We start from the raw sequence: 26003 nt of genomic DNA on the forward strand, positions 1-26003 counted from the left end.
TGTATGGATGAATTTGTTTTTAATTTCATTCCATTGGAAGGAAAAAAAAGAAGGCAGATACATGAAAAATTAAGGTGTTGTGCTTCATGTCTTGTGTAATTAGCAAAGCTGACAAACATAATTAGAAAAATTTGTCTGTTAAGCAAACACTGATTGTGGGTGAGGATAACTAACAGTGTTTCCTCCAGGAACAGCTGGGAGGTAAGGGTCTTGCTTCAGCTCTCCTGGGTTTATTTCGCAGGGATGCTGGTACTCAGTAGTTGCTCTCAGTGCTCGAGACCTTTGGTTGGCGTTGCTTGATGTGCTGTAACAACTTCTCCATCCTAAATACGATGTTGTGGTGCCAAAGGGCTTTGATAGGGGAATGTTCCTGCCCAGCCCAATCTGTGTAGCTGGTTATGGGTCTCCAGGGCAGAGAGGACTCTGCAGGTGGAGATTTCTTTCCTTTCTCTCTGTGCAGCTCACAAGCTGGTGTTACAAACTCAGTGGCAGGCTCTCCTTGCCTTGGTGCATGCCAAAAGGCTTCTCTTGTATTTTGAGGATCACCAAGAGATGTTTTCCTTGCACAAGCTCCTCAGCTACGGCTTCTAAATGAGCCTGTATAGCTTGGAGGAGCTGTATATTGCTACCTTCTGGGTGCAATACTGGTAGTATGACATTAAAGTATCAGATGCTGAGAGAGTTTTCAGTGGCCTCATTCCAGGATTGCCGCTTTTGGAAGAATTGGTGCCTTGTTGTGCATTAAATTATTTATAAATTGTTCTGCTGGCGACTGGATTTGAGAATTAAAATGTATATGTGAGAAAAGGTTTTCAATAATGAAATAAGGTAACAAAAAGATAAAGCCATTATATGCATAATTAAAATGATACATAACAGTGTCTTCTTTATGTAGCTGCTTCAGCATCTCAACTAACTTATTAGGCTGAGTAATCAGCCCCTGAATCCTCTCCTTGTCCGAGTTGGCTCCTGCTGTTGCTAAAGATGCTGCAGAGCCACCCTGAGTAGGGCCCTGGCTGGTCCCTTGGGGACAGTGGTCTCGTCTTCCCCCTTTTCCCCAGTCTCTGGGCTTGGAGAGTGGGACATCATATGACAAGGCAGAAAGACAAAGTCTTCAATTTGCTTAACAAGCTGTTTTTATCATATCCCTTCATTAGTGTATTCCTGTTTCAGGTGTCAAGGTGCTCAGAGCCTTCTGAGAGTGCACTGAGGGGTTCAGATATTCCCTTATGAGAAGCAGTAAATATTTTCTCCTTGTCTATTAACTAATCTATTTTTGGCATGATGTAGAACTCAGACATGGAACTGCAGGAGGCTATATCAGGCACAATTTTCCTAGGATAGGGAGCTCTCCCTGCAGGCATGTAGCTGATGGGCAGTGGCTGTTGAAAGAAGCTGGACCAAAACCACCTTAAGCACTACTCTGGAGCATCCTGTGCCTGTAATGAAAAACGCAATGTCCTACTCCTGTGGGCAGGTTTTCTGTGAGTGGTGAGGGAGGGATCATGGCCCTGCAGGTGCCCTCCATGGGTATAGAGCCCTGGGGAGTGTCTGGCCACACTGGACCTGTTCAGTCCCTCTAACAAACCAATGGGACAGGGAAGGGCAGTGCCTGAGGATGCTGCTTTGATTTGTCCTGGGGTGCCTTGGAGACTCACGGCCAGAAAAGCCACACAATGAGCTTGAATAACAGCATACTCAGCCAGCTCTTTAATTAAAAAAATGTGATTTCACCACTTCTCTAGCTGGGCTCAGCTGGAGCTCGCACTATGGTAGGTGTGCAAATACAAAGAAATATTATTTCCTGCAAAATTTCTGTTTTCCCTCAAAGCCCAAAGTCCTGCCAGTGCCAGGCCCCACATGGGGGGCTGCACTTCCGGCTTCCAGTACTTTAAGCTATATAAAAGACTTGTGAACCTCCGCGTTCACAGAGAATAGTTTAAGCTTTAACCTTTCCTTACAAGATGTGTTTCCAAGGGAGACTTGCTGTAAAGTCCACCCTTACATAACATTAAAACGCACTTACTCACTGGGGCTCTGGGGAAGGCTCCTCTCCCTGGATGCTCCCTGCTTACCCTTTGCCTCATTCCCCACAGCTTCATCTACCCAAGTAGTAAGGAATTTTGGCTTTACCTCTGCTGTCCTTGGGTCTCTGGGATGGCTGATATGTGCCAAGATCCTGCCTGCATTGGCCAGGAGGGTGTTCAGCCCTGCTCACTGGGGCTGTGTGCGGGGAGCCTGTGGGGCCTCCAGCAGCAAAAGGAGGCTGAAGCCACACACTTAAATTATTTTTCTTGCTGTTCAGATCAACTACATCTTGAATTTACTCTGCCTAAAGTTGTTTGACTGAAGTTTTCTTGTGCAAAGACCTTGCTTGCTTTCCCCTAATAGTTTCAGTTTGTTATAGTGGCAGATTTATTGCTGGAAATGCTTTCCTCGGGCTGCTCAAGTTGGCAGAGATCATCTCTGATGTGCTGGGCACAGGCAAGAGGATGGGTTCGGTGGGTGCAAAAGCAAGGAAGGGAGCAAGGAGCCACATGCCTGTGAGAGAGTATCTGATCCCCAGGGGGAATTGATGGCTTTGTAGGCAGCATTGCCCTGGAGCACTTGGCAAGCCAAGTGGTATGCGAATGCTGCACATGGGCTGTTGCTGGTGGGGGAATAGCTGCACCAGTGATGACCCTGGTGGGCGCAGCACACCATGGGAAGCTCCCAGGCTCTTGCAATGTGCCTGCCCCTGCCTGCTCAAGGCCTGGGGTGTTGGAGGACTGCAGGAGGTGGTGGGCTTCCACAGCCTTAGCAGCATCCATGGGGGAGAGGCTTATCCCAGCACTAGGTCCTTCTTGGACCTACCTTGGCTTTAGTAATCCCTGGAATGCAGGTCACTGCTGCAGTTTTCTATTCAGCCAGATCTTCATGGGGGTCTCTTTGTTCTTGGCTGACACTTGCCTTCTCTTACCAAGCAGTCTGTGATGTCTTTATATGAGGGTGAGCCTTTTTGCCTTCTCCTTGCACTTTCTAACTCACCTTGCAGGCTGCTTTTCCACATGCCAGGCTTTGGGGGCGACCTGGTGGTGCCTGCCCACCCCAGCACCCCACTGCATGGGCCCCCAAGCTGTCATGTGTTGCTCATGCCCTGAGAGCTGGGAAGCTGCTTTATTGCTTCTTGTAGTACAAGATGACAGCATACAATATGCTCACTTACACATAGAGCAAACAAAAAGTCCATTAAGATGGGCCCCGCTGGGGTTACTATGGGCATCTGCCTGCTGCTGCCTTTGCGGTTGTGGCTTTTAGTCAGATTAAATCTTGTCAGATTAATCTGAATAGATTTTCTTCTGTTCCTTCCTCTCCATCCAGCAATCCATCAAAGGATGCCTTTTGCTGACAAGTTTGAGAGCTGTGGCCATGCTTGAAGCTGGGTCTGACTGGAATTATGGAGGAGGAAAGTGACTCTTCAGACCTGAGTGGTCACATGTGGGGGAGAAATCCTGGCTCCTTTTGAGCTGTGGGAATTTTGCACTGGTCTCAGAGGAGCTGAGATTTCACCCTTTCTTTTCCTGCCCTGTTCTTCCCAAAACCTCCCAGCCCATGAAGTGAAAACTGTGGCAGTGGAAGTGCTGGATTGTGTTCAGTGCTGGCCTTCCAGAGGAAGACACTTTACAGCCATGGAATTGAGAGAAAAATACAATCTTCTAGCCTTTTTCCTTCTTGCCATGACAAGGGCTTGATCTTCAGCTCCCTCTCTGCAGGGACAGGTAGGGAGGAGCACTCTGCTCCATCCTTCTGGCTCCATCCCCTCCCAGTGCAGTGCTCCTCCTCCAGTTTGTCTGATAGATTTGGGCTCACATTTTATTCTTTAGGCTCTCCACTCTATTATCTTTTTTTCCTGAGTTGGTTGTAGAGAAACTGTGTCCTGCATATTTTCACATCATGTTTTCTCCCTGTTTCCCTCCGGAGCTCTGGCATAAGCTCCATGCTGGTGGCTTTTCCTCTTTATTTGGGCAGTTTGGAGAGAGAGAAGCATGTCCTTCCATCCAGTATACAGCTGGATCTGTGCATCTGGTGTGGTGGTTGAGAGGAGGATTGCCAGGGAAGGACACTAGCTCCTGGAGTGTTGGTGGGAGCACAGGTCCTGCTGCTCCTACTCTGAGCCCCTCCTGTGGAGGGCGGATGTGCTCTCAGCTCCGAACAGCCGTGCCCGTAATCGTGTATGAAATGCTGCTTCTGAATTCCTCCTTGGCTGTTGTCAGTCAGTAATTAAAGCCTGATACACATGGACTGATTTGATGTCTTTCATCCCGCTCTGTGCCATTATGTGGCTTTGTATAGCTTGAAATATTCCTGATGGTCGTAAAATTATCTTGCTTATTTTTAATAGTCTATACTTGCTCCTTAGTAAAGCCTTGAGCCTATGGGCTGGAAAAGATTCAAGTTTTACTAGCTGAGCTAAAAGGCATTAATTCACAGAATATACACATCACAATGCTGTCCTGGCATGGGGCGAGCCCTGCCTGTGAGATTTCTTTGCTTTTCTGCTAGATGGGCATTGGATGTCTCCTTTTATTGCTTTGAAAGCTCAGGCTGATGGATAGATTGGTCAAAGTCAAGTGAGGGCTTTGTATTAAAGAAAGGAAAAAGACAGGTCAAAATGAAGTTCTGGTATGACTGAGATCAGCACAGGCTGAGGGAGGCCACCTCTCTCTGGGTTGTCAGGCCAAGTGCAGTAGCAGAGGATGGGGCTCGGATATCTGGCTGCCATGGGGTGACTTTACTGTTGCAGCAGGTCAGTTGTTTCTTCTCCCATACTCATTCTGCTCCTGCTGTACCTGGTTAGCAGAGAAGCCTCGTGCTGCCCGTGGCAGAGCTAGTCCAGGGGAAGAAGGAGAAGCCAAAGACACAGCAGATGCCTGATTCATTTTTTTAATTGGATGCGCAGGGAAAGGGGAGCCACGTGCCACCTGAATTTCCTTGCCTCAGCAATTAATACTCACCTTGCCTTGTCCCCACCTTGCTATGGCTCTGCATTAATTGTAACACAGATGATGGAAGATAAAGGATACTGTCCATGGACATTCCCTTGTGTTTCCTTGTCCTTGGTGCAGCACTAGTCCTTCAGATGGGAATGGCTCTGAGGGATTTCCAGCTTGAGCCTGTAGCTCACTCAGGGCATGGTGTCTGCTGGAGGAGAGCACAGCTCTCCCAGACCTGATCCCAGCCCGGCAGCCAGGTTTTCCACTCCTGACAGAGTCTGGAGCAGTGAGGAAATAAGACAGAATAAGTGGCTGGGAGTGAACAGGCAGCCATACCATGGGTCAGGCATCATGCCGTGCTGAGGAACCTCCAGGAGCTGGGCAGGGAAGGTTTCTGCTGGTTTTGTTCCCCTTCTTGAACTAGTTGAACTAGTTGAACTAGTCTGGTCTTTGTCCCCACCCATGTCTACAAGGGAATTGGGCAATACAGCCCTCAATAGCAAGATCCAATTGACTTTCCCACTCCTGAGTTTTATTTGGTTTTTTATTTATTAGGAGCACAAAGGCTTTTATTTGGGGATCCTTGGGGAGCCCAGTGTACCTCAGTTTCTCTGCCTCAAGCTACCCACTGTACTAGGCCATGGTCACCAATCCATGCTGAGGGCTTGTTTGCAAAGCAGAAAGGAGAAGGAAAAGATGGCCAAAGGCTTTCACTTAAGGAAATGAAGGAGAGAAAGGAAAAAGGCTCTTGCAAACCCCTCGCTCTTCTCATACAGCCAGCTGACACAACCTCATTAAACACAGACACTCGCCTGCATCCCTACTCACAGAAACGTGGTTTCCTGTGGAAAATTCACAGAACAGTTACAGACAAACCCAGTGATTTTTCCAAGGGCCCTATAAATGGTGGCGTTAAGTACAGAAAAGAAAGCAAAAGGGATTTGTTGACCGTTATGGTCTCATGAGCCAATGAGCCAGCTGACAGCATTACTGCTTTGCCACCTCCCCAACAATGGCCTGTCAGTTCCAGATGCTGCCCAAGAGATAAAAAATAATGAAAAATAAAATTAAAAGCTAGATTTAAAAAAACCCTTAAACATTGGTTTCGTTTTAACCTATGGCTTCAACCAGGAAAAAGAACAGATAATAAGGCGTGACATGAAGTGCTGCTGTGAACGATTGCTGAGAGGTGTTGAGGTTCGGTGGTCGGGAAAGATGGGAAATATGCTCCCCACAGTGTGACTCCAGCCCACCCCTTCTCCTCCTTGTTTCTTTTTTGCCATTTCTAGTCCTGACATGGTGAGATCTCCCTGGAGGAAGGACAGGATCTGTCCCTAGGGGGACCCTGTGGGACAGCAGTGTCAGAGCCAGTGATACTACTGCTCATCGAGGCTTTTATTATTTATCCTGTTGCTAGAAGAATGTTCATTTTGGTGGTGCTAGATTAGCAATGACAAATATGTGATGGGCAATCAATGTGAAAGCCTACATTTGCATTAACTTAGTGTATGTTTTGATTTCATTGGTTATTTTACCACAGACAAGGGTAACTTGGTTAAATGGCTTGATCACTGAACTTGTCCTAATTAAGCTTTGAAAGTTTTATTCCTTTGAGGATGGAGTCGTGTCCTACCTTGGTGGCTGCTGTTTTGGCCCTGCTTGAGGACAGCTGTCTGCCAAAGTGGGTTAATTGCACCACAGCATCAATAGATCTCTCACACCCAGATGCCTGTGCCCTTGCTATGGAAGAAAATAACGGATAATGTCTATACCAGTGGCTGTGGCATGTAGGAAAAAAATCCCAAAATAATAAACTCTGAACAAAACAAAGCTAACTGATTATCACAGCTAGACAGGTCTCATTATCTGACCTGCTTAACACTGTTTGAAAGCTCTCTGTGGTACACTTGCTGGATGTACCGCAAAATGTCTTCTAAAAGGCAAGACTGGAGCTGTAGAAAGTGGCAGGTGTCTGGAAATGTCAAATCGTCTCATTCCTGTGGTAAAGAGGAGAGTAACACTTACTGATATTTTTATGGCTCTCGTGTGCCAGCTGCCATTTGAGCACAGCAGCATCCTTCCTTTTGCAAGTAAAGCAGGAGGAAGGCTAGGATTCACCCTGCTCTTCAGGGGGGATAAACGAATTACCTGCATTTCTGAACAAGGCTGTTGGTGGTCAAGGCAAAACCCTACACCATACAGTCAGCAGAACCTAGTGCTTTGCCTTGGTCCCTCCAAGGACATGCACATTCTGTTGTCTTCAACCTTTCCAGCAGATTTTGCTGGCCTTTCTGTTGTAGATCCACTGCTCCAAGTCCTTGAGCCCCTGCGTTCTGCAGCCATCGCCACACCTGGGTCCTCACCCCTGCGTCTTTCCCAACGTTGGAAACAGGAATGTCAGCAAATTGTGGGCAGTTTTTGTAGTCCAGCTGGAAGCACCTATAGATTCTGCGGTGGCAGGGTGATGCTGATTGCATTTCTGAACAAGGTTGAGTAGGAGATGAGATTGTTCTTGTGGTATTTAGGGCAGGAGACAGCAGGTCTGGACACTTGGCTCCCATATAGCTAACAAATGGTACTTGATAGGTATGGACAAAGAGAGCAATGTCCCACTCAGCATGCCTGGGCATGTCTCTGCTCCTGATGAAGAGCTGTCCTGGTGTTGCAAGGAGAGGGAGCCTGCTTGTGACGTGAAACAGATGGCCACTTTGACATTTTCAATCACATGTGCTGACAGACCTTGTGTCATGAAACTGAAGAAGGAAAAATATATGGTCCTTAAAAAAAAAAAAAGAAAAAGGGTAAAGCAAACCTGGCGTGATTAAGTGTATCCAATTTACCAGATGGATTTCTGCTCTGCTGTGCAGGATGCTCTCTTCCAGGAGATCATTCTCTGCATTTCATATTCTGCTTATGTAGGAATGCGAGATCTCTCCATTTAATGAGTTTGATTGGTATGAAAAGATAGTCTAGAATTGTTCCTGCTGGAATGGATATCGGGAAGGGACCAGAGTTTGAATTCTTTCATAAATGTCGCAAGCACAGAGTAGTGGCTGGCCATAACTGGAGCCATCTGCCTCATCCTGCCATCACCACCAACACACACAGCCCTTAGAGAGGGAAAATGTACTTTTAGCAAAGATTCAGCAAGATAAAAACATTCTTCCTCTACTGTTCGTGCTATGGGGGTTATGATGGTCTCTTTGGGAGACCGGCAGTGCTGGGGCAGTCAGATAGGATCCTTTTACCTGGCTGCCAGAACAGGATGCATTGCTGGGAAGCTGAAACCCCTAAATCTCCATACCTGTCTGCAGTGCAAATAACTCTAATATGTATATAAAATCTGGCTGTTTACATGTAGAAAGGTGAGGGATGCCTCCAGCTGTGGCAGGTTGTATCAACACCACAGAGAGGCCACAGAAGACTGGGGATTTTTTCCCGTTAGAGCTTTTTCAATATGGAAGTTCTATTCTTTTATTTTTTTCATCATTTTCCATCCAGTGGGGGACATAGGATCCTTGTGCATAACCATGCCTGTTGCCAGCATGCTGGGAGGGGTTGTGCAGAGATGCAGGCTAAAGGGTGGTGGGGACAGCCAGTGCCTTTATCACCAGCCTGGCTTTTGATGTGTAAAATCACAGGCACTGGCGTTAATTTCCACCTCCCACATTTGTGTGATCAGGACTGCAGTGAGTGAAGAGACGCTGCTGTAATTAAGACAAGGGTTGGATCCGAGACGCTGCGCGTGGCTGGGGTGACACAGGCTCATCCCTGCCCAACAGCTTTGGGATGCCATTGCCCCCCACTTGTCCAAGCCCATGTAAAAAATAGCACAGAGTTTAGAGGTTGCAGGCTGGTGATGAGAAGACTAGCAGCAGGGTGACCCTGTGGCCATGGGCATGTGGCACTGAGTCACCTGGCAGAAACTGCAGGGTTGGAGTGCCAGGTGGCTGCCCCAGGGATGCCACTACCCACTGGGGACCAGTCTCCCAAAGGTCCCCAGTGTAGGGAAGCTGTATAGGGGTACATCACAACAGTCTGTCCTTCAGCACATGGCTACCCAGTCCCCTCTCCTTTCAAATAGACATGAGTCACGACAACAACACTCTGTACCAGTGTTCTTCAAGGGAACACTCAAAGCCATGGAAATATTATTTATTATTTGTGGCCTGTGCATAAAGTGTTGCCCGTGACCGAGTGGCTGCTGTGACTGGTGCCACCAGTCACGACAGGCACCTCTGGGGCTTCCCGCTGCTTGTGATTGGAGCCAAGAATGAGAATTCCTAATAAGAGATGTGGTTGTTCACAGGTGATGCTCAGCTAAGCCTGTTCCCCCTTGCCAAGCCTCAGTTTTGGGGGACACTGCACAGGATGAGCACTGCCCTGAAGACCTCTGGCTTCAACCCAAGAGCCTGAAGATGATCCTGAGCACCCAAAATGCCTGTGCTTGACCAAGTGTCCTCACTGCAGCCTGCAGGGTCAATGGCTTCCATCTCACTCTGGTCCCAAGCTGCCCTAAGCACAGTGCGGTCTCGGGCAAAACAAAATACTTTCCAAATGTGCAAATTGATGGTAATATTTCAGCCAGGGACACTTGCAGGCATGTTTTTGTTGGGATCCAACTGCCCAAACCTTTATGAAATACTCCAAAGCTGGCGGGACCTTCTGGGGATGTTCTCAGAGCCACCCCATGATGAGTCCTGGGCAGATAGAAGTTCTCATTACTGCAGGTGGGATGTGGGGTTTAGATCTAGTTTCCTTCTGAACTATGTGGGTAGGACTTAACGGTCCTCTCATCCTTCCATCCACAGAGTGCCCACATCCCAGGGATAGGTAGTGTGGGAATAGCAGCCAAAAGGGATGGAGCTGTGCAAAACTGGCCCAGGATACAGCCTGGAGGCAGCTGGGAGGGGCTGAGCCACAGGTGTGAGGCCACTGAGTGGCCGAGGGTCCCAGCATTCACTGAGACTTATACGGCTAGAGGGATTCCCAGGTCCTTGGTGAGGAGAGGGGCTCTCACTCTCGTGTGGGAGTGGCTGTTGCTGTTTGCCCAGCTATGGTGGTCTGGTACATACACGACTGGTGCTTCATAATTCGGCGTGACTTGTAATATCTAAAAAAATAACACTGTTTACTGATGGGCAGATTTGTTATTCCTTAAATTAACATTTGGGGCAAGGGAAGTGCTGGTAGAAGCAAGTTCTATGTTGAATGGTTCATCTCATTTGCCAAAGTCAGGCACTGTACAATTTGAATCTCTCTGGGGAGAAGTGTAATCGGAGGGTTTGTTCGGTCTCTGCTCTGTTCTGGTTGTTTTCTGCAAAGCTGCTTTGGTCCCGGCTTATGATTAACACGGGTTCTCACTGAAAGCAGAGTCATCTGGTAGACACAGGAAAATGCTCTGGACTGGTCATAACAGGTTAAATTATTCATTTCAGTTAGTTTGTTTTAATAATTAAAGATTTTTTTTTTGGTCATGTTTTGCAAACAGTCCAATGCACCCTGGTGATGCAGGGCTCTTTATCTGTGGGTAATTTCTTCCAGCTCATGCAGCCTGTGGGGTGCTCCTGAAGTACTTCTGCAGAGTTCCTGGTATTTTCACCTGAGGGCTGGTCACCTGAGAATTGTGATATTATTGCTTCCTCTGGTTTAATAGCCTTGCTTGTGAAGCCAGAAGGCTCCTTTTTGTTCTGTTCACCAGTTGCCCACAGCATCAATAATTGTTTGAGGCATTTGTACAGCTAATAGAAAGAACCTGTCAACAAGAAAAGCTCATTGTAATACCACTGCTTTAAAGAGACTGGGGAAAGCAACAAAGCCAGCCAGAAAGTAAATGTGTTGTTCCTGTAGTCACATAGATCTGGGGACAGGAGACATAAGTAGAGCTTAATTCTCTCCCAAATGGATGCTCTATTTCACATGCCAGCACAGCTTCTGATTTATGGATTTCTCAACATCGCAATATTTTAATTGCTAAAAACTAAATGGGAAGATGCAGCTAAATCCTGACCTAAAAGCCTGTGAGGTAGATACAGGGACTGCAGCTGCTGTTACTAGTCCTTGGACCAGTCCTAGGACCGAGCATGGTGATAACAGCATTTGAATTTGAGGACTGGAGAATTTCTACAGTCTCTTGAAAGGGATATAGAGCCATGCTGCAAACTTATTTAAACAGGCAGCCTGTGCCCTGAGGTTATCTTGGCCTAGGCTACCAAGCCCCTGTAAATGGGGAATCAGTTAAGCCATGCTGGAGGTTAAACTCTAAAGGCTGGGATGGAGGCTGAGAGCTCTGAACAAGGATGTGAACAGGCCAAGGTCTGGTGTTCCTGGTCATACTGCAAGGAGACAGGTCTGAAGTCCATCCTGGAGAAGACACTGTCCTAACAAAGGATCTGGTAAATGGAGTTAGCAAGGATTTGTTTTGATTTATAGTAGTCTGTTCAGTTTGCTGCCAGATGTGCTTTGTTTAATGACTGAAACTGAAGGAGTAGGAGCTCATCTCTGTGAGACTGGGAGAGAGTATAGATTTAACTGCATTGTGCCCTCCATGTGACATTCACTTTCCCTACGTACTGTGAGCCGTGTGTTGTTCAGGTCTGATGAGATGGGCGGGCTCATTAAACTCATTAAGCAAAATCAGAACCTCTCATGCCACCTCTTAGGAGAACCTCCACATGTATTCTCAGTTTGGTAAAGCACAATTTGTACTTCTTTTAAAAGAATTCATCATTCTCTTGCTCATCTTGGTCTCAATCCAGCAGGAAGATAGGAGTGGTTGGAAATTCTCTACACAGTCTGTTTGGGTGATGTCAATAGCCCTATGTCAGATACTCGGGAGGTTTGGAGATTTTAAGTAAAAACCCAAACATCTGTGTGCTGACAGAGCCTCCCCACTGCACGCAGGGCAGGTGTCCTTACTCCAGTGACTGAGAGGGCTCAGGGAGCCTCCTGATGCTGGAATTCCCTTGGACATGGGCCACAGCTCCTGCCCTCCCTGCTGTATGGATGGGACAGGGTGGAGGAGCGTGGGGAGAAGAAGGTCAAGGCACGTTCTGTTCCCTCAGTCCATCTCCAGCAGATGTTTTCTGAGGAGCGCTGCCCAGCTGGCTCTGCTCACAGCAGCCTCCAGGCAGATTTGGACTCTGATGACCCTTGTACAAAATTCTCCAGGAAACCGGGGGTAGTCCTGTCCTGTGCCCAGAAAACCCTGAATTTACAAAGTCTTGGCTTTCACTTCATACAGAGAGGATGTGATTTCATGGATGAGGCACTCACTGTGATTTCTTGTGCTGTGTCAAGCAGGGAAACCTCTCCCTTGGTTACATGTGGATTGCAGCTGGGCACGTAGGGAGAGGAGTTTTGAGCTTACAAATGCTGTCAGAACTGTATCTGGTAACATTTAATTTAGCCCTGTCACAGCAGATATGAGGTTAGATTTGATCCTGTCATACCTGCTCAGAGCACAACAGTGGGCAATGCTGGTAGAGAAAGCGGGATGCCAGGGGAAAGGATTTCCCGGGTCTGGGCACATGCTGGCTTGCTGGTCTCCAGCACAGGAGGAGCCAGCATCCAGAACTGCCTGGGGTCCTGGGGTTTTGTGTGAGCTGCGAACATCATAGATCATCATCTGCAGCTGCTTCAAGAGTGGTGACTAACAGGTCTTGTGGATTCCTGTTGCTCCATCTCTTATGCTGGAGATGAGTTTTCCTCTACTGTGCTTAGCCACTGTCCATCCTACCTGGATTCGTCAATCAAGACCATACCCATGGTTCATCCTGTGTAAATGAAGCTGGAGCAAGCCTGTGAATTAACCCAACAGCTACCACACTGAAGGATGCAAAGCCAGGCACAGCCTGGGTACCAGCAGCACAGACGCTCTAAAGTGGGTTTGAAAGCACATCCAAACTGATGTCAGTATTTATGAGCCGTATGTTGCAATGGTAGTTACTTACTGTGCTTCTCAATGGAATTGAGCACTGGGGTAGTTTAGCTCCCCTCCAGTGATGTTACTGGCCTCTGGGCCCACCAGAGGACTAGAAATCATTGTGGTTTTATTTTCCATGCAAGTTCTGGCATTTTCCTTTGTAGTGAGTGGTGCTTAGGGTACGCAGGGAGAGCCAAGGTCCCAAGGTTGCTGTTCAGCACAGGATCTGTCTGCAGGCATCTGTCACCAAGATGTGCCTCTGCTAGGTGAGAGCCTCCTGTGCCTGCCACAGGCAGCCTCCAACTGCACCTGCACAATGTAGCAGGGCTATTTTCATAAACCCAGACATGAGTTACATGGTTTAGAGCTATTTCTGTGGCAAGATAAAAGGATGTTAATTTGGTCATTTACCTGACTTCCCATCACAGTTCAACAGACCATTATACACCCGGCATTTCTTATTTTCCTTCTTAGATAACTCAGTGCTGGCCAAGGATGCTTCACCATGACAGGCAGCATAGTGCAAAACTAGGATTGATTTAAAAACAAAAAAATATTACTCTTGAAACTGCTATTAGATGTTCATGTGGAATTTCAATTACACGCGGTTTTTTTTTTTTTTTTTGCATTGTTCATTGACTTCGAGTGCAAATTTTTAGGATGTTCTGGAAAACATCCAGTGATTGAAGGACTCCCTAAAACCCTGGTGTATTAAATCTCCACCAAGAAAAACACACATTTATGTTGAAAATGCAGAATAAACTGTACCTTGTTGATATGTTTTGTCACTCTTTGGTACTCTGGAAAGAAATCTAAGCCATCTGTAGTAAACACTGTGCTGTGCTGCGCTGCTCTGCTGCCTTCTATGGGTGGGAATTGGTTCTTTGATCTTCAGTTCAAAGGGGTTGATTCTGTGGTCTGCAGAGAATTTCCTTCTGCTTCTACAACATCTATTGATTAAGTCTGTGTTTCTGGGAAGGCTCTGGGAAGGGTATCCATCCAACCAAAGAGATGCTTACACCTTGTATAACATCTCTTGCAGAGTGGATGAAGCTTGTCTCCAAATCACCACAGCCCTCCTCTGTGCCCAGCTTGCCTGGCGAAGGACGTCCTCCCCCCCCAACAACCAGGAGAGTGGTGACGCGAGCAGAGCTGTTCAAATGAACATTTGAGGTTTTTTGCTAGACCCGACCACATCTGACAGGACCCACAGGCAGCCAAGTTAGCATCCAGTTGCTGGCTGTTCCACTAATGGAACATTTAAAGCAAGGAGTAGGGAGAAGAAGTCATTAGCAGCTGCATTAACTTCCGCCCTGGATTCTGTGCACAGCGTTTGCTCAAATTAAAGAGCTGTTTGGATTCAAGCAACTCCTCTGACGGCAGCTAATGAAACTGGTCCTGCAGTTCAGCAGTGGCATCAGCCAAAATTCTGGTTGTAATCCAAACTGCAATTTTTTCTCCTAATGAATTAATCAGCTGATTGCGTGCATGCGATAGCTCATTAGAGAGGTGCGTGGCAACCTTTGGAAGGGAAGTGCTGGCTCTGTGGGGCCCGGAGGCCGTTCCATTGCAGGAACATGCTCCTCCGAGTATTGCAGCACCATATGTGTTGCTCTAATTAACGGGTGTTGTTCCTGGGGTCTTTTGATCTCAGGAAAATGACTGTAAAAATTGTAATACCATAAACCTTCGATAACTTGGAAGAAAACCTCAAACAGCTCAAAGCAATTTCCTTTAATCTAGCTTGTGGTGTTGGTGATTTTTTAAAATTATTATTATTTTAAAAGCTTCCACCCTATTTAATGGTAACTGCAGAGATAAAGCAAAGTGTAATTTGGAAATTAGTTCCAGATGTTTGAGTTTTAGCTTTATTTTAGTAATCTGGGTCATTAATTTTGTTGAATAGTGTGTTTGGATTTTCTTCCCCAGCATGTGTGAAGCATGGCTGCACCCATGGTATAATGGGACTTTTGGCAGGAAAGGGAGCTTTCAAGATCCTCTCGCCCCTGGGCAACCCCACCAAAACAAAGCCTGTTTCTCTGTGGTTACCCAGCATGGAAGACAGGAGATGAGCCATGGAGGAGAGTGGTGGGGTGGTTTGTGCTCCTGCTGCAGTCCGGGGCATGGGCCACGGTGGAGAGGGACCGGGGTGCCCCTGCCAGAAAGCCAAGGGCCAGGTTCAGGTCAGGGTAAGGGCTTAACCTCGCAGCCATGACACCGCCCTTTTAAAATGAGTAAAACCAATACGTCACTTGATTAATGAGAAAAGGTGCAGTCTGATAAAGCTTTTCAAAGAATATTAATAAGAGGAATCTTTTCAATGGAAAACAACTTGCTTCTGCTCAAGCCTTGGACTGCCCCAAAGATTTGGAAACTGTGACATAGTAGGATCCTCTCAGTGCGTGTTGCACATCCAAATCGTCTCTAGAGGTATGTTAGTCACTGGCTGCAAAGAGGTGTCTGGAGCAGTGTTGGTGGCCATGACATGGAGCAGGGAGAGGAACCCAGGGGTGTCACCACCAACACCCTCAGGCAGAGCACTGGGGGTGCTGCCTGTACCCATGCCAGCAGTGTCTTTAATTTAACTCCAGTTTCTTCGTTCAGCTTTGATGTGATGGGGATGGAGACAGTCTGGCATAGTGGTGCAAAGCTCAGGGTCAGATCCACGAGTCTGCCAAGGAGCCAGTGACTGTGGTAAAGCTCTGCTCTTCTCTTGGCTTGGCAACAGGCTGGGTACATTGAGGATAACAATCTCCATCCCTGAGCAAAGGGAATGTTATGACCTCTACAGGATTAAGGCTGTTTTTCCCCAAGAGAAAAAGAAAAACGTCCTGATTGTTCAAGACTAAGCTTTAGAAAGATAGTAATTTTAATACTACAAGAGTAGGCAGAAGTGTGGACCCCACTTGAGTAGAATTTTTCTGCTTATCCTGATTTCTGTTTTGCTGTTTATCCTGTTTATCCTCTCATTGTTATCCTGAAGTAGTTTGTCTTCTTGTAAACGCCAGCCTACCACCCTTAAAAAGAAGTCATCAGGAAGAAAACTTGCTGACTGAGTCTTTCCTTTGCCTGTGGTGGTTGAATAAGCCCATCATCTTATATAATATTAATATTTGTAAAAGCAGCCCTACAGAGCTCATAAATCTTCCATAAAAGAGGGGCAATATCTACCATCTATTTTAAAATAAAGCAGGTAAGTAGGTTCTAGGACAAAAGGATATTGATACAAAGGAAGTGGAGAGATGAAAGAAATTAAATTGCCGTTTTTAATCTGAAGATTGTCTCTGCATAAATAATATATAAATAATACCAGAGGCCTCACTACTGCTGGACCCAACACTTTGCTCTGGGTGATTGCTTGACCCTGGAAAGCTCCAGTCCCTGGCAGCTCCCTGGTATTCCATTCAAGTGGCTTTAGGAGCAAAACAAAGTCCAAAATTGAAGCAGAGCTTGTTTGCAGAGGGGAGGACCGCATTACCATTTTTCTTAACTTTGTGCTTCTCCAAATGGAAAAATAAAAGTGAAAAAAATGTGTAGTTTTGGATTCTGTTAAACATTTTTTTTTAAGGCAAGAAGCGGGCTTTTCCCCATTACAGATGGGAACCTAGATAAGAAAAAAAAATACAGTTTATTTTTAGCCAGCCAAGTGAGTAATTTGTCTCCAAACACGTGTGGAGCTGCTCCGTGAAGGAACGACGCTGTGGCACTGCTAACATAGGGTACCTTTGCAAAGGCAGATTGTGCTTTGGAGTTGGTTTAAGACTTTGTAAATCTTTTGTTGGGTACCGCCCATGGTAGGATGGTAAAATGAAATCATTTGAAGATTGTAGAGGCAGGGGAAAATGAAAAAATTCCTTTTTTTTTTTTTAACTTTTTCTAGAACCACTGTCCTGAGAGTTGAATGTTGCCATGGCTTTTGCCCACTGCTGAGGACATGGTGCAAGTCCCACCATCCAGAATAGGGCAAGGAGGCCCTCCAGCCCCCAGAAGGGACAGTGTTTTATCCATAAATATCCCATCTGTGGTTTGTAGGCAATGTGTGTGCTGCTGCTCTACACTGAGCAGCACGGGAGCCCTTGCTGGCAGCTGTGTTTATCTGGCAGAGAGGAGGGGCAGATGGATGGGTGGTTTTGGACCTTTCTGCCAGGCATGCAGTTCTTTCTTCTTGCTTTTTTATTTCTTTTTTTTCCTGGACCTGAGCCAATGCGGAGCCTTTCATTCTGTATTGCTCAGTGGTGGAGCCGGATCAGAAGATTCATTCTGGACTTCGCTCCCAGACCCATCTTTGATGGTGGTGATTCCCACAAAAATGGAGCTGGGATCATGTGAGCCCCAGACCTAGGTACCTATCCTGGGGCATGGCATGTGTCATGTAGTGCAGCCCCACTTATTCCCAGCCCCTCTCGGCGCTGGAATATAGTCAGACATTGGCTTCATCTGATTTTTTTTGATAAAGCAATTTTTAAACTTTTGAAATAGTTGGTAAGGCTGAATTTTCTCATGGGATTAGGTGAATTCATTTAGCACAGTACACTTTTAAGGAAAAGTTTTTATCGTGCCAGCTCAGGCAAGAAATATGTTCATAGAACTTTCAGATGAAATCCCCATTTCAGCATTCAGATGAAATCCCTATTTCATTTAAACATTTTAAGCTAATGAGAGTTGGCAAAAGAAAGAGCTATGTTTATCATAGTGGAAATAAGAAGAGGATGTGTTGAAGTTATCTCAATGGAAAATGTTTTCGTATTCTTATTTATGGAAGTATGTAAGTTTAGCCTTTGTCATTATTAAGGACAAGAAAATACTTGAGAAGCTTTCATGGGGCAGACAGATAATTAGCCAGACAATTTCTGCTGTTCGTTCTCATCTCCATGCCAGCTTCGGTTTCCCTCATGAAATTTTCTGCCAAAGCAAAGGTGGAATGCTAAAGTTCAGTGTTACGAATCAGCTTTGCTTATAAGGAGAGAGGAAACCAGCCAGAACCCCTGCACTGGAAAAGAGCTGAATGAGAGCAGTCTCACAGAGGTCTATAAAACTGAGGAGGATCTGAGTAAAGCAGGATAATCTTGATGGTCTAGATGAAAAACCACTTGCAGGGAAATTGGTGCTTGCAAGGTAGATCAAGCGAAGGATTTGCAATCTCTGTCCACTTATTCCATCTTTCATGTAGAGAGCCCCTGACTTGCATCAGGGTGTCCATTTGTGTTTGTGCTTTCTCTGTCCCTTGGGGTTAGGAAGGAAAGAGGACCTGCACAACCTTTGTTGGATATCCCTGTGCTGTTGCTTTCCCCAGCCTTTTGCTGCTGCCTCCACCCCCAGGAGCTCCCAAGGACAGGCGAGTTGTGTCTGTCTCCAGTGTGGCAGTGTCTCCACTGTCATTAAAGGCTAAATGACGCTGTCTCCATGGAAGAAACCAGATTAAACTCCACTGTCCTCAGCAATTGATGGACCAGCTGCTGACCTCCGTGTCACAGCCAATTTCTCACAAAGAATCAAAGACAAATCGTATCTCTAATTTCTGTCACAAATGACTTGGCTATGCAAAGGGACAAAAAGTAGCAGGGAAAAGAGGGGACAGCGCTGGGCCTGGCCAGCAGCTCGATGACAAGGAAGGGTTGTGATGATCCTCACACATTCCCAGCAAGGAGGTGGCTAATGGAGCTGCATTAAGCGACAAGAAATGGCCAGATAAGCTGTTTCCTGAGAACACCATTCCACTGAAATAAGGCAACTGTGAAGGAGGGTGGGCAGGGAAGTGAATGGCTGTTGAGAAATACAGCACAGCAGGCCATGCTCCCCAATGGAGAGTCACACCAAGCCTGGAGAGATCTGTCATAAAGCTCTGTAAGTGTGAACCTGTTTAATTGCACTTTGCAGAGAGGAGGCTGGAGGTGCTGTGGCATTCAGGGTGGCAGCTGCAGGTGACACCAAGCTATGAGACATTCAGAATGTAGCGATAAGCAGCTACTGACTTCTGGCACTAATCTGGCTACCATAAATTTGTGGCATATTGACTGCAGTGGAAGTCTGGATCAATATCAGTCTTCAAGAGGCTCAACAGATCAATGTTTGATACAGATAAAGAAAATAGAGAGTAGTCATTTATGGCACTCCCTGCGTGCGGTATTATTATTCCTTGCTCATCCTTCTGCTAAGGGAAGGGAGGGAGAGAGAGGGAAGGTAAGAAAGGATTTAGAAAGATAATTCACGAGACATTTAAAAAGCAGTTTTAAGAAGGATATTGATGGCTTTTTTTTTTCCTATCCATTTTAGCCTGAAGAGAGAAAGAGAAAAGTCTTCATAAAAATACATTGTCCTTTGAGAGGCAAATTCCTATCAAACAGTGGGTTTGGGTTTAATGAGACACCTGTGGCAAGGGGATCACTTGCACATGGCTGTGCCTGCCTAGGCTTTGGGAAAGAAGGATGTCCAGGGGTTCCACAGCTCCCTGCTGCTTTCTGGTGGTAGAGAGACACACACCTGGCTCTAAATACTTTAGGGCAACTGGCAGGAAGATGATTAAACCAGGGAGTGTGGAAATGCTGGAGAGGGGGGCTCATTTTTGTGTCAATGCTGAGGTCATCTGCATCAAGTCTTGGATGACTGTGTGATTCAAAGGGGGCTTGGAGACTTCATGGTTGAGTGTATTTCCAAACAAAATCTTGGTGTTGTGAAGGTCAAGGTAAAACAAGCCACTCCAACAGAATCATTTAAGTGGGAAAAGACTCCTGCCTGAAGGAGGGCACCTCTCTGCTCTCCTCCCCTCCATGACCATCTTGCCACAGGGCCATCGAGCTTCCGCTGCTCGGGGCACAATTAAGGAGAAGCAGCTAATTAAGCTAACGCCCTCAAACCATCAGGGTGCACTGAAGGAAGAGGACCTTCAGAGCGTCTTTCCCTGTGTCTGTATTTCCTTCCTTTTCTCTTCTCATTTCCCCCTCGCCTTGTTTCACAGGACTGGCTGACAAAATTTGGGTATCTGCCTCCTCCGGACCCTGTCACAGGGCAGCTGCAGACGCAGGAGGAGCTCACCAAGGCCATCACTGCCATGCAGAGGTTCGGAGGGCTTGAGGCCACAGGAGTCCTAGGTCAGTGGCTGATGACCCCTCCTCTCCTTGGTGCAGAGCGAGGCAGGGATGGCTTCTTGCAGGTCCGTGGGGGAAAAGGGACTTGTAATTGTGTTCTGGAGCAGCATCAGCAAAAGCTCCAGGAGAAGCTCACATGGGTGGAGCATACAGCCCAGTTTGCAGCTGTAAGAGTAATTACATGGCTCAGGTGCTCTGTTGCCTTGTGGTTTCAAGAACCTGAGGCAAGCAATTATTTCAACAGACCCACAAACCCTTGGGGTTCTCAGTGTGCTTAAAATAGCTCTTGGTGTGTTCCAAAAATAAGTAAACCAACAAAAAGCGTAAAAAAGACAAGGGGAAAAAAAGGGGGAGAAAGTTGTCCTGTTCAAAGCCTTACGTGCACCATCAAATTGAATTGAACAAAAATCCTGATTAAGCCTCTCGATTTGTATACGTAGATATTTTGGGTTTTTTGCTGCTGGGGCACAGGCAGGGAAGGGCGAAGGATGGTGTTGTATCACCCCAACCCTGTTTGCTCCTGCCCACAGTGCATTTTTTGGGGCTCTCCTGGGATCTCACTGAGCCACAGCAGCTCCAGGTACTCCCCAGTCATGCCCAGCCAGCCGGGAGCCCATCATCTGCTCCAGCAGCTCCGTTGGGCGGCAGGGGCAGGGAGTGGCATCTGTGTGGTGGGCACATCTGCCTGGGAGGGAGCAGTCCAAGGGCAGGCTGAAGCAGCACGAGTTCACCAGCATGGCCGGGGTCATTCCTCTAAATGCCTTCATTGAGGGAAGGAGAAAGCCACCATTATCCTGGCCTGCAGGAGGGCACCTCTCTGCTCTCCTCCCCTCCATGACCCTCCCGCCACGGGGCCATTGAGCTTCCGCTGCTCGGGGCACAATTAAGGAGAAGCAGCTAATTAGCAGGTGGTCTCCATCCATCCCAACACCCCAGCGTCCCTCCGCTGGTCCCCCAGAGCTGTGGCTGCATCCTAACACTGGGACTTCCTTTCTCTGGTCTCAATTGAGCACATGCAATTATTTCTCTTCCACTGCATCACGAGCTGCAGGAGACCCAGGAACAGGGGTGGCCTTTCAAATTGCATTTTCGGAGGGGGTGTTTGAAATGGGCTGGGGGGAGGGATGGCTGCCCTGGACAGGTCATAGATGTGGGTTTGTTCATGAAAACAGAGTTCAAGAGGTAAAGTCAGCAGGGAAATGAGTGAATGAAACAACCTTTCTGCATTTCAGCTGGTGAGAATAGACACTTGAAGCTTTCATTAGTTTTTAAAAATTAGTAAGAAGGAATATAGACATTCTTCAAATGATCTAGCTGAACAGAGATGGAGTTTTTTTTACATGTGAATGCTTCTCCTTGCCAGAGGAATACTGGGAAATTCATCAATAGAGAACCAAACTGAATATTTAAAAAAATATGTTTTAAAATATAATCAGAGCTGGCCACAGGTGGGCTTCCAGTAGGAATTGCTGCCCAGTGCTTGGAGCAGCAGTGAGACGTAGGGGGCTCAGTGTTCTGTGGGTGTCACCACGACATGCTGGGACTGGTGCCATGCCCCAATGGGCTCCTGAGTATGGATTTTTGCCCTTCTAGTACATTCTTAGCACTTCATTTCCCATCTCTTTGTCCCCCTGGGATTTCTTAACCCACCATTCCCGTGATTTCTTGTTTTTTCTCTAACCCTAGATGAAGCCACCCTGGAGCTGATGAAGACCCCTCGCTGCTCTCTGCCCGACCTCAGCATTGCAGAGACCAGGAGGAAGCGATTTGCCCAGGCTGTCACCAAGTGGAGCAAAAGGAATTTGTCCTGGAGGTAGGAATTCATCTATCCCTGCTGAAATCTTGCAGCAAAAGACCAATTCCACGGACACCTTTGTTAAATACGGCTTTGAGATGAGTTTCAGGGTGATGGTTAAAACGTGTCCCTCTGTGCTCCCAGGACCCCACAGACTATTTATTTTAACTCTTCTCTTGACAGTCTCAGCAGTGACTTCTTGGACCCACTTGGCAATGCCTGGGAACAGTGCAGATTTGGCTAGTGAATTAGGTGGGAGCTTTTTTATGGGTTGCAATGGTTCTTAGACCATCCTTTTTCTTGAGTTCATTAGGACTCTGTGCTGTCTCAAGCAGCTGCCAAGCCTGGAGCTTCTTCTCTTGCCCCACCTGAGTCCAAGGGTAGGAGCATTTTCTGGGAAATAAAGTCACTTTTTTTCTCCTTATCTCTGCCACAGGGGAGTATTTTTCCCTCAGTGTCAGGCAGTGACACATGTGGGTCCCTCTGCACCTGTGACACACAGAAGTTCAGGTCCAGCTTTCAGAAACATGCTGCAGGTCAGGGTTGGCAAGCAAACTGATCCATGTCCCACCAAGATTTGTGCTCCCTCAAATACCATGTGCTGCCGTGATTGTTCCTCTAAGAGCAGTGTGCAGCATGAGGTGCTTCTACTGTCCTGAAAACACACATGGATCTTATGGAAAGTTCTCCTAATTAATAGTAAGTTTCTCTTTGATCCTGGCATAGCCCCTAGAGAGTCCTCTTCCCGCTGCAGTAACAAATCTCAGCTTGGCTGTTGCTGTCGACACGTGTTGAAACTGGTCTTAGCAGAGATTTGGTCTATGTTCCCGCAGGTTCCTTTGAGACTTTATTTTGAGAAAAGATAAACATAATTCAGCTCCAGTAAGAAACAATTTTGGTTCATAGACGGCTTCATGTCGTAAAGTGACCCATATTACAAAAACTCAGCCTGTCTCCCTGTTGCCCAGCCCTGACTCGATGGGGAAAGGGGAATAAACTTCACATTTCAGAAAGGAGACAATCCTTTGGGAGCAACAAAAAAACCTACCCTGGTGTTCTGGAATCTGCCAGAGCCAGTGCAGGGGCATGGCTTGCGCAGAGCCTGACCCCAGCAGCTCCTGACAAACCTGAGTGACATCCCATGGCAGGGCAGGTGTGGTGGCTGGGCAGCACGGTCAGGGGACTGGCACTGCAGGTGCCACCAGGACTTCGGATGTGCTGACACAGTATCCTCAATTCCAGGCTGGAGAGAAGTGTGGAGGTGAAATGGGGTCCAACTGTTCTGATGGGTGCAGTCCTGGGATATGCCCCGCCTCCCACCCCCTTGGAAACTGTGATGCTGCAGCAAGGATGCCATAAAAAGGGGTTTAGGTGTGAGACAATATTATATGTAAGGCATAAAAAAAAAATCCATCTCCTGACAAAGTAATTTCTGCTTTTTATTCTTTGATCCTTTCCAAGAGCTTGGCTTTTGTCCAAGAAAGGACTGTATTTTACAGCTGTAGGTTGCAGCCAGCAGAAGGCTATAGCATTACAGAAACTCCAATGTAGTATTTACATCTAGCACTTGAGATTAAACTGGCTTTTTGGAAAATACCATGAAAATCAGCCAACAGAGACATAAAGTTTTACTCGCTTGCCTTTTACACATTGATTGAAGATTTTAAAAGAGGAAAACAAAACTAAATGCTACTCTGACATGGATTTAAAAGTTGAAGAAAAACGTGAACAATTGCAAGGCTGAGATAAACAGGTAAGCAAAGCTGTAGGAAAGGAGGGCCTCGAAATAGGCATGTGCATTGATTGAAAAGGCAATTTTGGGCAAACAAAATTTTATAGATATACAGGTCATTCAGGTTTCTTCTTTTTACCTTTGAGTACAACCAACTGGTGGGACTGGAGGGCTCAGGGAGCAAAACAGTACAGGCTGCATCCTGCACGGCTCACAGTTCAGCCTTGTAGCATCCCATTACAGCATCAGAAATAGATGGTCTTCTGTGCCTCATCTCCATGTAGAGTTTCCAGGATATTACAGCATAGAAATTTTATTTTCACAGGATTGTTTTTGTTATTACTTTATTTTCCCTATGCTCTCCCCAGGTGCCAAGGCAGCTGCTGAGAGAGTGGCGTGCTGTGGATGCCCTCTGCCGGCATCAGCGCCGGAGCTGCCCGCAGCCACTTCCTCCTCATGTTTGCAGCCTGGTTTGTCACTTGCTGATTTTGCTTTCTTGCTTCTGGTTACGCCCCACAGAGGGGGAGTTCATAGATGGCATCTCCATTTCTTCCCAGTGCTCGCTGTCTCCCCACAGTCCTGAGAAGTGCAGAAGCAGGGCCATGACCCATCTCTGCACACTTTGAGCTCCCTGAGGCAGGGGCAGCCTGGAAGCTCAGCTTTTTAAGTTTCCCAGTTTTTTTCTTTCAGTGCTGAACTGAGCTGGCTTTCATCTGTCTTTAGTTAAGGACTACTCCCTTGTGCCACCTCATCAGAGCTGCAGTCTCGGACACTGCGATGCTCAGGTCATGGGGTGCCGGAGCGGGTGCAGACTGACCCCACTGGCAGAGGAGCAGTGACACCTGTCAGTCAGTGCCCACCCTTGCTGTGAGTGTCCTGAGCCGCCTCCTGAGGGGAGGTGTGCCACTGCCTGAGCCCAGGATGTGGATGTGTTCAGGCACGGAGGGGTGGCAGTCAAGGGGAAGGGTGTGCAACCCTCAGTCCCGCACTCCCATCCCCACAGCGGTCCTGATCTTCCTGCTTTGTCCTTCAATCAGTGGCATCCTGCCATAGGGACCTCCCATCCCAAGCCCAGACTGCCTTGTGCCCCATGTCTGGGGGTGACAGTTGGCCAAGTTGTCAAGCTGCCTTAGGGTTGTTGTAATGCCCCTGTCACAGGCAACTGGGACCCTCATAGGAAAATCCCCGATCAGCTGAAGCAGAGAGCAGGCAGGTGTGTGGAGGCACAATGGCTTGTGGGTGACTGGCATTCTGTGCATGATAAAGGACAGGAGAATGAAAAAACTGAACATTTTTGGGTGACCGTCTAAGTGCTGGGAGAGGGCTGATGGAAGGTTCAAGCACCCACTGCATTCCTCCTGTGACATTGGGAATGGGATGTTGCAGCACTGCCAGGGTAGCACTGGATCAGGGCTGCTGTGCCATGGATGGCTCTGGGCAGCTGGAAAAGCAACTTTGCCAAGGCAGAAAGCATCCACCCTTTTAACTATCCCCTCTTCCCTCCTCTTGTGAGAAAAATCAGTGTGGGTTTATCAAGCAGTCCTTAGCCTGCTGTGTTTGGTAGTTCTCTGCATTTATTTTATTTGTCTGTGGTTTCAGGGCTGGGAAAGTGAAAGAGTGCTTTCATTAATGACCTATTGATTTCTCATCCATCACTGATACTCTCCCACTTTTGTCTTTGGGAGGACAAAAACCAAGAAGCAACCCAGAAATCAAAATAGGTGTGGGTGCCCCTCAACGGCAAACAGAGGCACATCAGTCCTCTCCAGTCTCTCCTTATGAACCACCCCAGACACAAAGTCTGGTTAGGGTGAGTCAGGCAAAGGAGGTGACTCAGAGGACACGTGAAGGACTGGCAGCACTGTGTGAGAGTCAGCATTCATTTATCTGCACGGCAGTGCTGCTGCCTGGCTGAGCTCTAAACGCAGAGGGGAGATTTTCTCCTTGGCATCCGATTGTGCCCATCAGCACCACATCCAGCTCGGCAACTGCCAGTTCCGGTGTCATGGCTGATGCTCCCTCCTGCAGCCCCATCCACCACGGGGATAGACTCCTCAGGATGTCCCAGAGTGTGATTTGCAGAGGGATGTGACTGACCCTACAGCTTAGGGCATTGTCGGTGGGGTGGTTGGGGGAACTGAGCAGCTCAGTCCTCATCACCCTCCCTCCGGCTTGGCAGAGGCTGTCTGGAGCATTCTCTCCAATTACTCACACCAGGCTTTTGCCCAAGATCCAAGCTCTGTAAGAGGAGTCTCAGAAGGGATTTACATCCACTGGGAAGCTAAGCACCATTTACTACTACTACTATTACTATTACTACTACTACTATTACTACTACTACTACTACTAAATAAATAAAGGTAGGAGGAAGCTTATTTATCTGCATGCTGTTAGAAATGTGCCTCCTTTTCAGTGGAATTGGGTGATGCAAGGCCAGCAAACATCCTATCAGCATAACAGTCTTTTCCTAATCTCATTGAAAACAATTAGCAGA

General features: G+C 47.2%; 1 protein-coding gene across 1 annotated transcript in view; it reads left to right on the forward strand.

Annotated features, from left to right (window-relative positions):
- Positions 1–26003, forward strand: part of MMP17 (matrix metallopeptidase 17) — a 61794-nt gene that overhangs the window by 18884 nt on the left and 16907 nt on the right. The window contains exons 2-3 of the mRNA XM_032127967.1: positions 19853–19985; positions 21669–21795. Coding sequence (XP_031983858.1) covers positions 19853–19985; positions 21669–21795 — 260 coding nt within the window. The remainder of the gene's footprint in view (positions 1–19852; positions 19986–21668; positions 21796–26003) is intronic.

The sequence above is a fragment of the Corvus moneduloides genome, chromosome 18 (assembly GCF_009650955.1).
Source record: "Corvus moneduloides isolate bCorMon1 chromosome 18, bCorMon1.pri, whole genome shotgun sequence".
Lineage (NCBI taxonomy): Eukaryota > Metazoa > Chordata > Aves > Passeriformes > Corvidae > Corvus > Corvus moneduloides.